The 17,881-nt window shown below is 41.2% G+C and overlaps 1 protein-coding gene across 2 annotated transcripts in view; it reads right to left on the bottom strand.

The window, feature by feature from the left end:
• Positions 1 to 11,703: 11,703 nt before the first annotated feature.
• Positions 11,704 to 17,881, bottom strand: part of cdc25b (cell division cycle 25B) — a 37,399-nt gene continuing 31,221 nt past the window's right edge. The window contains exons 13-16 of one of the 2 annotated variants that reach the window (XM_043695578.1): positions 17,664 to 17,762; positions 16,922 to 17,055; positions 15,630 to 15,747; positions 11,704 to 13,997 (exon numbers count right to left, since the gene is read on the bottom strand). In XM_043695578.1, coding sequence (XP_043551513.1) covers positions 13,857 to 13,997; positions 15,630 to 15,747; positions 16,922 to 17,055; positions 17,664 to 17,762 — 492 coding nt within the window. In that variant the 3' untranslated portion in view covers positions 11,704 to 13,856. The remainder of the gene's footprint in view (positions 13,998 to 15,629; positions 15,748 to 16,921; positions 17,056 to 17,663; positions 17,763 to 17,881) is intronic. The other variant, XR_006312474.1, reaches the window with a different exon arrangement.

Genomic DNA, 17,881 nt, shown 5'->3' with positions numbered 1-17,881 from the left:
ACCATACTTTGGCCAGAAGACAGCCGGACGAAGGATTGGGTCTTTGGTCCATACTAAACAACAATATTTAATCATTTTCTTTTTATCTTTTGCCCTTGTACAAGTATTACTTGTCCATTTCCGCAACATCCTCCCCAACGGACTTTCAGGAGGAATGTTACCAGGGACCTTTTCTTCCTCCTCTACTCCGTGACAGCTACTCTGCCTACCCCCCATTTCCCGGGGCCCTCGCTAGTCCCTCAACGAGTAAATACCCCTTTTCACGGCCACCAAGGCAATACTTAAAAGTCAGGTTTCTTACCTTGGTCTGTGCACAGAGTTGCCTGGCCCCTTGTCACCGTATGTTCTATCGAGCTCCTATCACTGTCTGATTCAGATGTCTCTCTTGTGGGATCCGTACCAGTCGCCCAAAGGAGCGGACCAAACCAGGACACGAGACCGCTCCTCAATGGGGAACTGGACGCGTCTTCCCAGTGTCCAAGGCCAGCCACTCCCCCCGGCGATGGAAAAAAATCCCGGAGAGCCCCCAGTTGTGAGAAACAAAGCTCACACACTTCAATAATTGCAGTCCGAGACAAAATCTGAATCAGTAGTGTCCTTTATTTTTTCACTTGCAAGTGGGTGTAATGTCCAGTGCCAGGCAAGGCAGGGGACATACACACTGAGTTCAACAAATACTCGATATTTATATAATTTGGTTCCTACATTTTTTTTCTTATTTCATTGTTTCTCCCCCTGTTTACATCCTCCACTTCCCTAAGACTGGTCCCACCACTCCTGCTTATCTCTTGTCTTATCCGGCCTTGTCTGTGACAAAATGCTTATATCTGGCCTCACACTAATACAAAAACAATTATATATTTCCTCCACATTGTTTCCATTCTTGTTGACTCAGCTCCCGGTCGAAACAACCACACACTGATGTGAGTTCATTTACTTTGTATCAGAAATTATAATTGCAGAACCGCAGAAGAAACATTAATTTACCTATATCCCACAAGCAGGATAGTCAAGTGTCCACCACATTAAATGTGGGTTCAGTGTCACATGTTGGCCAGAGCTGATGAGGAAGATAGATTTTCTTCTGTAAAGGAGGTTAAAGAATCGAATGGCTTTTTACAGCAATCATTGATTGTTATCATGGTCACAATTACAGAGATTATCTTTCAATTACAGATTTTAATTCAATTTAAATTCCACCAGTTGCTGGATGGAATCTGAACCCTTGACCCTGCAGCATTAACCTGGTTCTGTGGATTATTAGCTGCTACTGTATGCCATTGACTTTGGTTAATTTGTAATCTGATAGCACTGAAAATACTCAGCAGGCCTGGCAGGATTTGTGGAGAGAGAGAAACCACAAACTTTTAAGGCAATGATCTTTGATCGGAATGAAACCTGGTGAAAGCTCACTGGGCTGGAACATGAACACTGTTTCTTCCTGTTTTGCAAAGAAAAAAGAACTGTGGCTGCAACAGAAATTAAAACAAAAATCGTTGAAAAGAAAACTCAGCAGGTCTGGCACCACGTGTAGAGAGAAAGCAGAGTACACACTTCGGGTGTAAGGGACCCTTCTTCAGAACAGGAGTTTTTCCAGCAACTTTTGTCTTTATTTCCTGTTTTGACTTCTGTCAAAGGAAATGTGGTTTGTGACTTTGATCAGGGCTGTGGTTATGTGTTTTTCTTTGTGTGTTATTTAAACATGAGACAAAGTCACATTGGAAAGGAACAGGGGAACAGGGAAAGGGTAAGAAGGTTGCTCAGAGACAGAACAAAGAATTCAAAATTGGGCTGTTAGGTGATAAGGATGGGATTTTCTGGATTTTGAGCTCTTACAGAAATTAATTCACGGATGTGGGTGTCACTGGCCACATATCATGTTTTCTTTTAAATTCACAGGATGTGGGTGTCACCAACTGAGCTAACACTTATTGCCCATCTCTTTTTGAACCACTGTGGCAGTAAAACCACATTTTCCAGGGAGAGGAATCCAAGATTTTTACTTGCAGCAGTATTCTGGAAATTAATTTTTACGTTGCTAGAGGTGTCCAGACAATCCTAAAGAACTGACAATTCTGCTCTGCTCAGATTGGAAATAGGATGTTCCGCTTCTAGGTTGTCTATGTTTATCACCTGAAACATTAGCCTTAATGCTCGCCAATTTCTATCCCATTATCTTATAACTGTTTTCAAAATAAATGGAAAGTTTGGAGCCTGTTACTAATTACTTAAATGAGTACAATCCCGTGGACATCAATACAAGCTGTGAGACAGCTGGTGGAGAAATGAAACATACAAATGCATCCTGAAAAATCTCGCGAAATGGGCTTCAGCACAGTAGGGCTGCCAGGAATTCACTGCAGAAATGTGGCTCGTATCCCAGAGATCCAGTGGCTGGATGGAGCAGCAGAACAGCTGAGAATGCACTGAATTAATAAGCGTGTTCCCAACTCATGCAAGTGGGGAAGCAGCATCCTCAGCAGATAACGTTAATAACAATCCGGGGAGATGCAGCGTCTGGGTTTTCTTCAAAGAGCCCGTGACTTCTAACAGTTAAGCTTAATGAAGAAGTACCACTGCATTTAGATAGCACCTTTAAAGTAGTAATATATCCCAAGATGCTTTACAGAAACATTTTTAGATGGGATGTGAATGTTGCTGGTTGTCCAGTATGTATTGCCCGTCCCTAGTTGCCCTTGAGAAGGTGGTGGTGAGCTGCCTTCTTGAACCACTGCAGTCGCCCTGCTGTGGGTTGACCCACAATGCCATTAGGGAAGAAATTCAGGATTTTGGCCCAGCAACACTGAAGGAAAAGCGATATATTTCCAAGTCAGGATGGTGAAAAGCTTGGAGGGGTGCTCGCAGGTTCCTATGTATCTGCTGCCCATGTCCTTCAAGATGGTAGTGGCTATGGCTTTGTAAAGTGCTGCTTAAGGACCCTTGGTGAATTTATACAATGCATCTTGGAGATCATACACACTGCGGCTACTGAGTGTCGTGTGACAATGCTGCTCCTTTAACAAGGTTAGGTTAGATTGTCCTTGGTTTTTTTTCAGACGGCTCGTAAACAAATAGATTCCAATGTGTCTGGTTTGTATGGGTTTTAGGGCCAATTTGATTATAGCTAACAGATACTGCCTCAGGGAAAAGGCTTTCACATTTTAAAAAAAATCACCTATACAATGAAAGGAGAGTGGCCAATTCTCCCAGCTCAGCTTTACTTTGGTTTGGTTTGGTTTGGATTTAGCACGCAGTTAGTTTTTTGACACAGCTGGTCAAAGAAACAGCTTCAGGTTGATCTCTCTGTCTGGCACCTCTCCTGTAAGAACCTGTATTTGATTTTACCTTTTTTGTCAAGGGGATGTTTATGGGGTTGCTGCAGGTATTTGAAACAGCATCATTACATTGTGGTGAAGTCAATCAGGCTTTTAAATAGTTGTTATTTTATATTCTGTTCTCCTTTGTCTGTGTTTCATTCAGTAATCTTGCAAATAAATTCTGTTTTGTTTAAAACTCAGTGGTTGGGCCAGCTGCATCCCTCCTGGAATATCCACCTAACACCTGCTTAAAACAACTGGCAAAGTTGTATGGATGAGGAAAAGGGCTGTGGACAGGATGAGCCAGCTGACCACGGCACTATGGTTAAGAAGGCCATTCAAGAGGGAGGACCAAAAAGACTAGTTGTTATAGGGGATTCTATAATTAGGGGGACAGATAGTATCCTTTGTGAGCCGGATCAGGAGTCCCGCATGGTGTAATGCCTGTCCGGTGCCAGGGTGCAGGATATCTCCGACCGTCTTGAAAGGATATTGGCGTTGGAGTTAGAGGATCCAGTTGTTGTGGTCCATGTTGGCACTAACAACATAGGCAAGGCTGGGCTCACAGACCTGTATGGGGATTATCAAGCACAAGAAGGAAATTGAAGTACAGGTTCTCGTGGGTCATAATCTCTGGTTTACTGCCTGAGCCATGTGTTAATTGGCATAGGGATAAGAAAATTACAGAAGTAAACACGTGGCTAAGAGATTGGTGTGGGAAAGAGGATTTCCATTTCATGGACATTGGCATCAGTTTTGGAACCTGGGGGATCTGTACCAATGGGACGGTATCACTTGAACCGATATGGAACCAGTGTTCTGGCGAAAAGGATAAATAGGGTGGTCAGTAGGACTTTAAACTTGTGAGTCGGGGGGGGAGGGCAAGGGTAAGGGAAAGCAACAGGGAGCATGGAGTTAAATAGAAAGATAAGCAGCAGGAGAGCATGTGTGCAGGGTTTAAGTTCAAGGCAGACTAGGAATGAAGCAAAAAAGGAAGGATAACTGAGGACATATTACTAGAGGTGATGGAAATCACGAGGATAAAAAAATTAGCATTAAGGTGCTTTGCCTGAATGTTCACAGTATTCGTAACAAAGTAGATGAATTAACAGCAGAAATCATCATGAATGATTATTCTGTGGTAGGCATCAAGAGATGTTGTTGCAGGGGTTCAGGACTGGCAGTTAAACCTTCAAGGATTGACAACTTATTGAAAAGACAGGGAGGTGGGCAGATGGGGTGGGGTTGCCTTGTTAGTTAAGAATGAAATTAAATCTATGGCACTGAATGACATAGGGTCAGATGACATGGAGTCTGTGTGGGTGGAATTGAGGAACCATAAAGGCAAAAAACCATAATGGGAGTTATGCACAGACCTCTCAGCGTGGTCAGGACCAGGGGTGCAAGAGGTACCAGGAAATAGATACGGCATGTCAGAAAGGCAAAGTCATGGGGGCACTTCAATATGCAGGTGGACCGGGTGAATAATGTTGCCAATGGATCCAAAGAAAGGGAATTCATGGAATGCTTACAGAGTGGCTTTTTGTAACAATTTGTGATGGAGCCCACAAGGGAGCAGACTATTCTGGACTTAGTGCTATGTAATGAGCCAGACTTAAAGTAAGGGAACACTTAGGAGGCAGTGATCATAATGTGGTAGAGTTCAGTCTGAATTTGAAAGAGAGATAGCAAAATTGGATGTTATGGTAAGATAGCTTCAGGGAGGTGGCCACACTGCAAGTTCAGTCAGGTAGATAGATGACTGTCAGGAAAAGTAGGAAGATATTACAAATCTCCTATCACTACCCACCCCTTAAAAATACACCATTTTGGATACTGTTAGGGGCAGAGCCTCAAGAAAATAGCAGTGACCACCAAACCTTATGCCAGCATTTCTGTTAAGCAGGGTTTCTCAAGGTTTAAACAAGCAATTGTTTAGGAGACTGTCCAGTCAGGAGCATAGGCATGAGATTATGCAACTGGGAGCAAGACTTCAGGATGGGAGGGTCAATGACATCTCAGAGCAGATACAGCAAATTCTCAAAGGGGACAGTGAATACAGGAAGTTAGACAGGAGGTTAAAAGCAGGAGCTCAAGGGCAGTAATCACTGGATAATTCTTGGTGCCATGTGCAAGTGAGATTAATAGGACAGCAGGCCAGATTAATGCATGGCTGAAAAGATGGTGCAGCAGGTACTTATTCATATCTATGGACCATTCCTTCTGGGGTAGAAATGACCACACAAAAGGGTGGCTTGCAACCAAACAGGACCAATATCCTGACAGGGAGATTTGCTACAGCTTCTCAGGAAGGTTTAAATTAGTTTGGTTTGTAGTCTTGATACAAACCTATCAACCTATGTCACCATATCTTTGCTTAGAAAAGGGACCCAAAACTGTTCACAGTATGTCAGCTATGGTCTGCCTTGTATAGTTTTACAAAGACCTTCCTATACATTCATACTCCAGTCCCTTTGAAATAAAGGCCTACGTTCCATTTCTTTTCCTGTCACCCAGTGATCCGGTCCAAATCACACAAACATCTCTATATCTTCGTCATAGCTCACTCCTCCTTGCAGCAAACTAGGAGGTATTCTATTTAGTTGCCTTATCTAAGCCATTGTAATGGAAGATAGCTTCAGGGAGGTGGCCACACTGCAAGTTCAGTCAGGTAGATAGATGACTGTCAGGAAAAGTAGGAAGATATTACAAATCTCCTATCACTACCCACCCCTTAAAAATACACCATTTTGGATACTGTTAGGGGCAGAGCCTCAAGAAAATAGCAGTGACCACCAAACCTTATGCCAGCATTTCTGTTAAGCAGGGTTTCTCAAGGTTTAAACAAGCAATTGTTTAGGAGACTGTCCAGTCAGGAGCATAGGCATGAGATTATGCAACTGGGAGCAAGACTTCAGGATGGGAGGGTCAATGACATCTCAGAGCAGATACAGCAAATTCTCAAAGGGGACAGTGAATACAGGAAGTTAGACAGGAGGTTAAAAGCAGGAGCTCAAGGGCAGTAATCACTGGATAATTCTTGGTGCCATGTGCAAGTGAGATTAATAGGACAGCAGGCCAGATTAATGCATGGCTGAAAAGATGGTGCAGCAGGTACTTATTCATATCTATGGACCATTCCTTCTGGGGTAGAAATGACCACACAAAAGGGTGGCTTGCAACCAAACAGGACCAATATCCTGACAGGGAGATTTGCTACAGCTTCTCAGGAAGGTTTAAATTAGTTTGGTTTGTAGTCTTGATACAAACCTATCAACCTATGTCACCATATCTTTGCTTAGAAAAGGGACCCAAAACTGTTCACAGTATGTCAGCTATGGTCTGCCTTGTATAGTTTTACAAAGACCTTCCTATACATTCATACTCCAGTCCCTTTGAAATAAAGGCCTACGTTCCATTTCTTTTCCTGTCACCCAGTGATCCGGTCCAAATCACACAAACATCTCTATATCTTCGTCATAGCTCACTCCTCCTTGCAGCAAACTAGGAGGTATTCTATTTAGTTGCCTTATCTAAGCCATTGTAATGGAAGATAGCTTCAGGGAGGTGGCCACACTGCAAGTTCAGTCAGGTAGATAGATGACTGTCAGGAAAAGTAGGAAGATATTACAAATCTCCTATCACTACCCACCCCTTAAAAATACACCATTTTGGATACTGTTAGGGGCAGAGCCTCAAGAAAATAGCAGTGACCACCAAACCTTATGCCAGCATTTCTGTTAAGCAGGGTTTCTCAAGGTTTAAACAAGCAATTGTTTAGGAGACTGTCCAGTCAGGAGCATAGGCATGAGATTATGCAACTGGGAGCAAGACTTCAGGATGGGAGGGTCAATGACATCTCAGAGCAGATACAGCAAATTCTCAAAGGGGACAGTGAATACAGGAAGTTAGACAGGAGGTTAAAAGCAGGAGCTCAAGGGCAGTAATCACTGGATAATTCTTGGTGCCATGTGCAAGTGAGATTAATAGGACAGCAGGCCAGATTAATGCATGGCTGAAAAGATGGTGCAGCAGGTACTTATTCATATCTATGGACCATTCCTTCTGGGGTAGAAATGACCACACAAAAGGGTGGCTTGCAACCAAACAGGACCAATATCCTGACAGGGAGATTTGCTACAGCTTCTCAGGAAGGTTTAAATTAGTTTGGTTTGTAGTCTTGATACAAACCTATCAACCTATGTCACCATATCTTTGCTTAGAAAAGGGACCCAAAACTGTTCACAGTATGTCAGCTATGGTCTGCCTTGTATAGTTTTACAAAGACCTTCCTATACATTCATACTCCAGTCCCTTTGAAATAAAGGCCTACGTTCCATTTCTTTTCCTGTCACCCAGTGATCCGGTCCAAATCACACAAACATCTCTATATCTTCGTCATAGCTCACTCCTCCTTGCAGCAAACTAGGAGGTATTCTATTTAGTTGCCTTATCTAAGCCATTGTAATGGAAGATAGCTTCAGGGAGGTGGCCACACTGCAAGTTCAGTCAGGTAGATAGATGACTGTCAGGAAAAGTAGGAAGATATTACAAATCTCCTATCACTACCCACCCCTTAAAAATACACCATTTTGGATACTGTTAGGGGCAGAGCCTCAAGAAAATAGCAGTGACCACCAAACCTTATGCCAGCATTTCTGTTAAGCAGGGTTTCTCAAGGTTTAAACAAGCAATTGTTTAGGAGACTGTCCAGTCAGGAGCATAGGCATGAGATTATGCAACTGGGAGCAAGACTTCAGGATGGGAGGGTCAATGACATCTCAGAGCAGATACAGCAAATTCTCAAAGGGGACAGTGAATACAGGAAGTTAGACAGGAGGTTAAAAGCAGGAGCTCAAGGGCAGTAATCACTGGATAATTCTTGGTGCCATGTGCAAGTGAGATTAATAGGACAGCAGGCCAGATTAATGCATGGCTGAAAAGATGGTGCAGCAGGTACTTATTCATATCTATGGACCATTCCTTCTGGGGTAGAAATGACCACACAAAAGGGTGGCTTGCAACCAAACAGGACCAATATCCTGACAGGGAGATTTGCTACAGCTTCTCAGGAAGGTTTAAATTAGTTTGGTTTGTAGTCTTGATACAAACCTATCAACCTATGTCACCATATCTTTGCTTAGAAAAGGGACCCAAAACTGTTCACAGTATGTCAGCTATGGTCTGCCTTGTATAGTTTTACAAAGACCTTCCTATACATTCATACTCCAGTCCCTTTGAAATAAAGGCCTACGTTCCATTTCTTTTCCTGTCACCCAGTGATCCGGTCCAAATCACACAAACATCTCTATATCTTCGTCATAGCTCACTCCTCCTTGCAGCAAACTAGGAGGTATTCTATTTAGTTGCCTTATCTAAGCCATTGTAATGGAAGATAGCTTCAGGGAGGTGGCCACACTGCAAGTTCAGTCAGGTAGATAGATGACTGTCAGGAAAAGTAGGAAGATATTACAAATCTCCTATCACTACCCACCCCTTAAAAATACACCATTTTGGATACTGTTAGGGGCAGAGCCTCAAGAAAATAGCAGTGACCACCAAACCTTATGCCAGCATTTCTGTTAAGCAGGGTTTCTCAAGGTTTAAACAAGCAATTGTTTAGGAGACTGTCCAGTCAGGAGCATAGGCATGAGATTATGCAACTGGGAGCAAGACTTCAGGATGGGAGGGTCAATGACATCTCAGAGCAGATACAGCAAATTCTCAAAGGGGACAGTGAATACAGGAAGTTAGACAGGAGGTTAAAAGCAGGAGCTCAAGGGCAGTAATCACTGGATAATTCTTGGTGCCATGTGCAAGTGAGATTAATAGGACAGCAGGCCAGATTAATGCATGGCTGAAAAGATGGTGCAGCAGGTACTTATTCATATCTATGGACCATTCCTTCTGGGGTAGAAATGACCACACAAAAGGGTGGCTTGCAACCAAACAGGACCAATATCCTGACAGGGAGATTTGCTACAGCTTCTCAGGAAGGTTTAAATTAGTTTGGTTTGTAGTCTTGATAGGTTTGTAGTCTTGATAGGTATGTATCAAGACTACAAACCTAACAACCTATGTCACCATATCTTTGCTTAGAAAAGGGACCCAAAACTGTTCACAGTATGTCAGCTATGGTCTGCCTTGTATAGTTTTACAAAGACCTTCCTATACATTCATACTCCAGTAGATCACATCTACTGCTCTGCCCTCAATCCTCTATTACTTTAAAAAAAAAATCAAGTTTGTGATTCATGATTTCCCACGCACAAAGCCTCAGGATTCCCTCAACAACCTGCCACTACCAACATCAGGCTCACTGGTCTATAGTTCCCTGGCTTGTCCTTACCACCTTTCTTAAATAGTGGGACCACATCAGCCAACCTCTAGTCTTCCAGCACCTCAAGGACAGTAATATGTACTACCTGTACTATCAACAATACAAATACGCTGATGTCTTGAAACACAAAAAAAAAGTGGATAAACCCCCAGGACCTGATCAGGTGTACCTTAGAACTCAGGCTAGGGAAGTGATTGCTGGTCCTCATTTGTATCAGGTGGTTGTGAAACTTGACAGGGTTCAGAAGAGATTTACAAAGATGTCACCAGGGTTGGAAGGTTTGAGCTATAGAGTGGCTGAATAGGCTGGGGCTGTTTTTTGCTGGAGCAGGAGAGGCTGAGGGGTGACCTTATAAATCTCCAAGATAATGAGGGGCACAGAGAGGGTAAATAGATAAGTGTGCAGCAGGGAGGACAGGAGAATAATCCAGAACTACAGGACATTAGGTTAGGGTGGGCAGTGGGGCACAACAAAGAAAAGATTTAAAAAGGACCAAAGGGTCAACCTTTTCACAGATGGTGATGCACGTATGGAACAAGATGCCAGAGAAGTGGTGGAGGCTAGTACAATTTTATTTAAAAGGCATCTGGAAGAGTATAATAGGGCTTGCCAGGATATGAGCCAAGAGTTGGCCAATGGGACTAGATTAGTTTAGAATATCTGATTGAGCTAGACCAAAATCAGGCCAAAGGGTCAGTCTCCACGTTGTACATTTGACTATCTCAAATGAAAAATCAAGTAGTCAGCAGGTACTGCAGCATCTGTGGGGAGAAAGGAATTAATGTAGATTCTGCTACCTTATTGTTTTCAATTGATAGGTTCCAAAGTTAATTTTTTTTTACTGCAAGTGCTATATTGAAACCATCTACAAATATATTCCATTTCACTTCCATATGTGGGAATATCAGAACCCCAGTTTGGAGCATTTTTTTTTTAAATATAAAGATTAGGTAGCATGGCTGACAGTTGTACTCTTGGAAATAAACAAGGATGTTTGAAGAACAGGAAACTGGAGTACAGCCCTGATCTCACTGAATGAGTTTGGACTGAACATCACTTGTGCTCTTACATGCAAGGGCAGAGATAAAGCTCTTATGGCAACACTGGTTTGGGTGTTCAGTTCTCCCCCACTCAGGGAAAGCATTTAGGTTCGGAATTGCTAAGTAGGTGAGATGTTGTGACAGCCAGATGCTTTAGTGGAGCAGATCCTCAAGGATAAACTGGTCCTATTGGGGTTAGGTGTCAAGTGATAGAATGCCTTTTAAGCCATTTGATGGGATCCCATAAAATGGAATGTAGCAGCTTTTATTCTCCATTTATACACAATAGGCCTAGACTCCTGTCAGGTAGCTGTGTATGTTAAGATAGCCTGATCTAGTAACATTAGTAAGGTAGACTACAGCAGGTCAGCACAATACAAGCCTTGGCACATGCAACTAGGGCAGGCAATGGTCAGCCAGTGGAACATAATGGTCTCACCATTGAGTGATACCACCTGTTTTGAAGAAAGTTAGGGTCCTGTGTTATCAGAGCAAAAACCTGTGGAGAAGCAACCAAACCTCATTCCCTCAACTTCTCATTCAGCCTAAGGAATGTCTAATTGTTTGGTTGTAGGACATGTCCAAATAAAAAAAAAAGTCATCTTTTGTGATCAGCCCAGCTTTGGACATAACCTGATTTTATCCCCTGGCTTTCAAACTTTGCTCAAGTGCCAGATGCTGCTCACATGCCAGTGGGACCAAACCACATTTCCTCAAACTATTCTGGGGTTATGAGCAATCCAATTTCCATGACTTGTTGATAAGTCACAACAGGTAGACTTGTACATTTGGGCTTTTTGACTTTGCTGGCAGCTGCAGTGCAGGCTGAAAATGGGAAGCTAGAGCAGAAAGGCAAACGTGCCAACTATTTGCAGAAAATAGAACTTGTCAGGGACATTAAATGGTTGACCTGCATACAACTAAAGTCTGATGGAAGGGTGTTGGTCGTTAAAATTAGAAAATGCCAATGACTGAGAGAAAGTTTGCAAATTTGTTGAAGATCAACTTGATTTTCCATCTGTAGCCATTTATTTCCCTGCAGTCAAGCAGTTGGCTAAAGTACATCTCCACAGCAAACAATTAAACCATACTTTCATTATTACAGCCACATGGCAACAAGCATTAAGTCATACCAATTCCATACTTATTACCAGTCATTTCACTGTTCAATTAATCAATCTCCATGGCAGTAATGACCAATATTCAAGCTTATGCAGCATTGAACATATAGCGTTGATCAGTTCAGGCAGTATAGAGATTGATACAAGATTTTAAATGTAATTTCCCCAACAGTTTATGTTCAAAACGGCACACGCTTGAGTAATTGGCCAAGTATCAGACTTATGCACATTATGGGTAAAGTAATAAATTAAGTTGGTCCAAACCTACTGTGGTGTACTGAAATTTACAAATGTTCTGTTGGTTCAAATGTAGAGTATGGCAACCAGAAAAGATTAACAAGTTAAACCATGTGGCTCAACTTTCAAGACTGCATATACATGGACTTCATTCTTGCTTAACCTTAGAATTACTCAAACTGACTTCAAAAGTGAGTGGCTAAAATGAGAGTTCTTCCCATGAGCAGCAGTAGCTTCAGGTGCTTGCCTGAATTTATCTGCACCCCTGTAGAAGTTATACACTGCTTATTTAAATTAAGGCAGTGAAAAAATAGTAATGATTGCTTCGCTCACAGTACTTCACTTGTGGGAAAAAGCTTGATATTTTAGCAAGTTGCATGAACAAAGATGTTAAATACAGGAGTGTGTGTCCAGGAGCCAATCTGGAGATAGCCCACCACAGGAAGGCCATGAATAACCCCCACTCAAACAGCAACATACTGAATAGTCCAAATTTTAAGGCTTTCCTTCCACTCAGTCACTAGTCTCACATCTTACCATTGATCTTTTCATAATATGAAAAGAATGTAAACTTAAAATTCAAGATATGAAAGTGATGGAAATTTGTAAATTATGATTGAATTGTCCAGGAACAGATTAAAATCCTATAAAATAAATTCATGGTTGACCATGACATTGTTTTCACTTGCTACTCCATGTGCCATTTGAAACTTGCCAAGTGTGCACATCTATTGTTTAGCAAAACTTGCACTAAATTAGGAACTTATATGCAAAACTCCAACACATCAACTTATTCACCTGATTGAGCCAATACATCTTTGAAAAAGGAACGCCAAACAAAATGTGGACAACACAAATAGAAAAATGTTGGCAATGTTTTTGGTTCTTAATGTATGAAATATGACACCATATTCATTGCAAAATGTCACAGGAGCTGAGCTCCCATTCCAAATGTTAAGTGCTGCATGAACAGAATTTTCACAGGATTAGTGGTTTCAAAATAGTTTGGCAGATCAGAAATTTAACCATGTGCTATACTCAAATTTAACTAGTCTGAAAAAAGGGACTAGGTTTTAATATAGTAAAAAAGGAACAGACCAGACTACTCAAACTAGTGTAGTCTCAAATGTAGCTCGACTGATTACTTCAACTTTTTAAGTTGACTCAAAGTTCAACTTCCAATCTACATGTGGAACAATTGGAAGTTAGCAATGATCTTAAATCATGAGTTTAAGTCCAAGGCCAAATATTTGTTAGCACTGGCCTCACGGGGTGGATTTACATATTGGAAGATCAAGTGGATGTTAAGGAAACGCATTCACTTTTTTCCTTCCTCAAAATCATTATTCGTATAACTGGCCTGTCTGTTGAGACAGCTCTATGAGCATCCAACATTAGAAACCCTTGCTGGTACCAGAATTAACACTACTGCATTTACAACAGTGTACACAATCAGAACAGCCAGCCATCTAGAATCCCAATAGGTTAAAATCAACCTTTTATATCTTTATGCAGCAGTTCCATCCACTGGCTTTACACGCCAATGGATATTGAGGAAGTCATCTACTCCAAACTAGGCACAAGTTTAAAACGTTGAATCTGTGGTCCCTGCCCACATCTTACTAGCTCAACATTGTTGAGCACAGGTAATGAAACAGCAAGTGTTGAAAACTAGTTCTTGCATCCTAATTAACTGCAGTACCCGCTGACAACCAAATCTGAGGCATTATTATACAATAAGATGGAACCAGCCCAGGAGTTCAAAGAACTGCCTTCCATCCATCATAAAAGGCCCACATCTTCACAACTTCTTCAGCCGGCTGTACATATCCCTCTTGCTTCGTTCACCTGCCCACGTCCTGCTCTTAAAGCGGAATTTCCTAAGATCCTCTTTGAAATCTTCATGATTCATTGGGCGGTAACTCTGTGGCTCACAGTAAAGCTAAAAAAATGGAAAATGCATTATCTTTGGTTAGATTTACAAGAAATAGCACAAAGAATTATGACTAAGTGACAATAAATTGTCTGGTAACAAGTTATATAGTTATTTACACCTTTTCAAGTGCAGGCTCAAGAGGAAAAAAGGTGTAAATCATCTTTAATATAGGCAGATAGCAGCCACCTCAAGATACAAGATCATACAGATCACATTTTGTATGAACAAAATCCATAGAATCTAAGATAGATAAAAATCACAAGTCATCTCTTTAAAATTGCATGTTAATTTGGAAGCATGGGAAAAGCTGAAGATCTCTTACAGTCTTAAGTTTAAAAAAAAATCAACACCAGGTTATATTCCAACAGGTTTAACTGGAAGCACTAGCTTTCAGAGCACTGCTCCTTCATCAGGTGGCTGTGGAGGACAATTGTAAGACAATTTATAGCAAAAAGTTTAGTGATGTAACTGAAATTATACATTGAAAAATACCTTGTTTGTTTGAGTCTTTCATCTGTTCAAATACCCAATACAGTTTCACTTTCATGTGTAAATCAATTTAAAAAAAAAATTAACAATTGGCGTTAACCCAGTGGTGTTCTGTGCCATAATGTTTAACACAGATTCTAATCTTAAAGAGAGATAAGAGTCTTACATGAATTCATACAGTTTTTGAGCAGAATACAATGCAACTCCAAGTACAAATTCACCCCACAAAACATATGTATTGCGCACCTGTGTGCACACGTATCAGTCTGTCTGGGATGGAACACTTCAGCGGTCCAGGACATGCAACTTCAGACCTTCAGATGACCATCCTCCAAGGCGGACTTCAGGACAGAGAGCAGCAAAGTGGCTGAGCAGAGGCTAATAGCTAAGTTCCATCACCATAGGGAGGGCCTCAGCCTGGACCTTGGATTCATGTCACACTACAGGTGACCACCATTGCACTATATACACCAACACATCCTCAGTCTTAGACCACTACACTCTCGCACACTCAACCCCCCCCACCCCAGACACTCCTACATGCACCCCCTCAGACTTAGACACTACACTCCCATATACACTCAACTCCCCTGCCCCAGACAGACATATGTTTGTGGGGTGAATTTGTACTTGCAGAGTTACATTATACTTTGCTCAAAAACTGCATGAATTCATGTAAGCCTAATCTTAAGAGAAATATCAATCTAAACATTATGGCACTGAGAACACAGGGGACTAACACCTTCAACATATTGTCTGGCTAACACCAAATGTTACAGCTAACCCGAGAATGTAACTTTAAGTGCTTTGCGATTTACACATGAAAGTGAAACTATCGTGGTACTCAAACAGATGAAAGACTCAAACAATTAAGGTATTTTTCAAAGTATAATTTCAGTTACATCACTAAACTTTTGCTATAAATTCTGTGTCTTACAATTGTGTCCTCCACAACCACCTGAAGGAGGAACGGTACTCCAAAAGCTAGTGCTTCTAATTAAACCTGTTGGACCATAACCTGGTGTTGAGAGATTTTTAAACTTTGTACACCCCAGTCCAACACCAGCATCTTTAAATAATGACAGTATAAAGACAATTGTGGTCATTTGTATAGTCTACTAAGATGTTAAAAACAGGAAAAATCCCTACTTTAAATTTGGGGAAAAATTCCTTGTAGCCACCCTTCAGGATGTATAGCTCTGGGTAATGCAGTTTTGGGTAGTCTGTGCCATTCACCTCACGATCCTTTTCACGCAGAAAACGGCACCTGAAAAGGGTTAGAAAATCCCAGAAAACTTAGCACTATTTATTGAAGGCACTGGTTAAGAACGAAGCTTACACAGATAGCAATTTCCCCATTTAGAACCAGATGCCCAATGTAGTTTTATTAGATATTCAGTTCTACATTAAATCATAGCAACTTCCCTGATCCAAGCACCCAACATGACCTAGCCTGTATAGTTATTTTAGGTGAAGACCAATCCATTTACCTCTATTCAGAATGGGCAGACTTTCACAAGATGGCCTTCTTGAGAGCAATATAAATGCTCATCTGGACTTTAAACTTAGAATCAATTTCACCCCTCAAATCAACTCCAGATACAACAAAACAATGCAATGACTAAATCATAACACTACAAGGTTCATCTTTACAAGCACATTTCTCATCTGCTAATCCCCCATGGCTAGCTCCCCTTAAGGTGCATGGTGAGCTGCTTTCTTGAAACACTGCCATCTACATGCTTAGATAGAGCCATAATGCCCATTGAAGGAACACCAGGATTTTTGATGGGACACTGAAGGAGCCTCATAGGAAGTTAGTCGTATTACGGCAATGATTCAAATGACTGACTCAAAAGTTACTTCATAGAATAAGCTAAATTCCATCTGCCTCTTAAGTACACATTTAGTTCACCGAAATCGATTGGCTGGTATTTAGTATGTCAGGAAATTTGAATTAGGTACTAATAACTCTACAACAAGGGCTAATTCTTATAAATTAGAACCAAGCCATTTTAGAAATTATGTCAGAAAGCATTTGCTCCAAGGATAGTGGGAATCTAGAACAGTTCTGAGAGGGTAAGAATGCAGGTATACGTTTTAAAGAGACATTGAGGCAAGGAATCTGGAAACGTTACAATCAACCATAAGCCAAATAGTAGCAGAAAGACCATCTTAAAGTGTCTAGGTTACAATATTTTGTTGAAAATTAAAATGGATTCCATTAGTTCCCATATATTCAAGTTATCAGTACACACCCCAATAAAGTGGGCACCACAGTCAGGTATGCCACAGTCTGTAATAGTGGCTACATTCAGACACCCATTTGCCTTTTCAATTACATTTTAACATCCTGACTTCTCCCTTTAGACCCTTATCAGCAACAATGGGAAGTCATATTCAAACCACTAGATTTACTAATTGCACAGACTGCAACTTACATTCTTGGGGCTCGCTCAGATGAGAACTCGCAATGGAAAATTATAATCACTCGCTTAGCTTCATCAACTGGAACAATGGGTTTCTTTAGCAGAAAACTCTCCACCTCTTCCTCCATGTGCAAATTAAGAGCACCCTTAAGGCAAATTAACAATCAATGCTTGGATTCGTGAAGCATGCTAGATATATAGATTATATTAAGACAATGACCACCTTGTTCCTTCCCCTTTACCACTAAATAATTAAGAACTCAGCCCTGAATAAGTGAGCAAAATTGATAGTTTAAGTGGCAGTGTGGAGATTATAGTACAAAATCAAGAAACTTCTGTTTTAAAACTAATACCTCAGTTTCCAATAGATTAGCATGCATAGAAGACAAATGCACTTTAACAAAGTATAGACGAATATTGCTTCAATTCCCAAGTCAGCAGGAACACAAATAGAGAAGTCATTTAGTCATTTGTTTAGACAGAGCACAGTAAGCAGAAGTGTTTGGTTTCATATGTACTGTTAAAGGCAGTGGAGGATTGCAATGTGTCAGATGGGATCTAGCCTGAAGGCCATTAAGAATAGTGGATGCTTATAGCTCACCACAAAACTAGGCTGAAAGTTGCAACGTACAGCACAAGTCCTTCAGTTTGAGTCAGTGGTTAAACTAAACGGAGGCAAAGATTGAAAATAGCAATGACCAAGAGAGCAGGATGTGAAAGTCATTAGCATGCAGTACCCTGGCAATTCACTTACTTTAATGTGCCCGCCTTCATACTCATATGGATATCGGCAGTCAAAAAGCAGGAATTGCTCAACAAATTCATCAAATTCCCCATTCACCAACTGAATTACCTGCAAGACATTAGGGAAAGCAAGCATCACTGACTGGTCATAAAATACAAGAGTACTGCAATCCAGGTATTATTCAACCCACCTTTCACGCAGTTAGAACTTTAACCTGGTCTTCTAGT

This window comes from Chiloscyllium plagiosum, chromosome 1 (genome assembly GCF_004010195.1).
Source record: "Chiloscyllium plagiosum isolate BGI_BamShark_2017 chromosome 1, ASM401019v2, whole genome shotgun sequence".
Taxonomy (NCBI): Eukaryota; Metazoa; Chordata; class Chondrichthyes; order Orectolobiformes; family Hemiscylliidae; genus Chiloscyllium; species Chiloscyllium plagiosum.
This window is presented reverse-complemented; position numbering and strand designations above follow the sequence as displayed.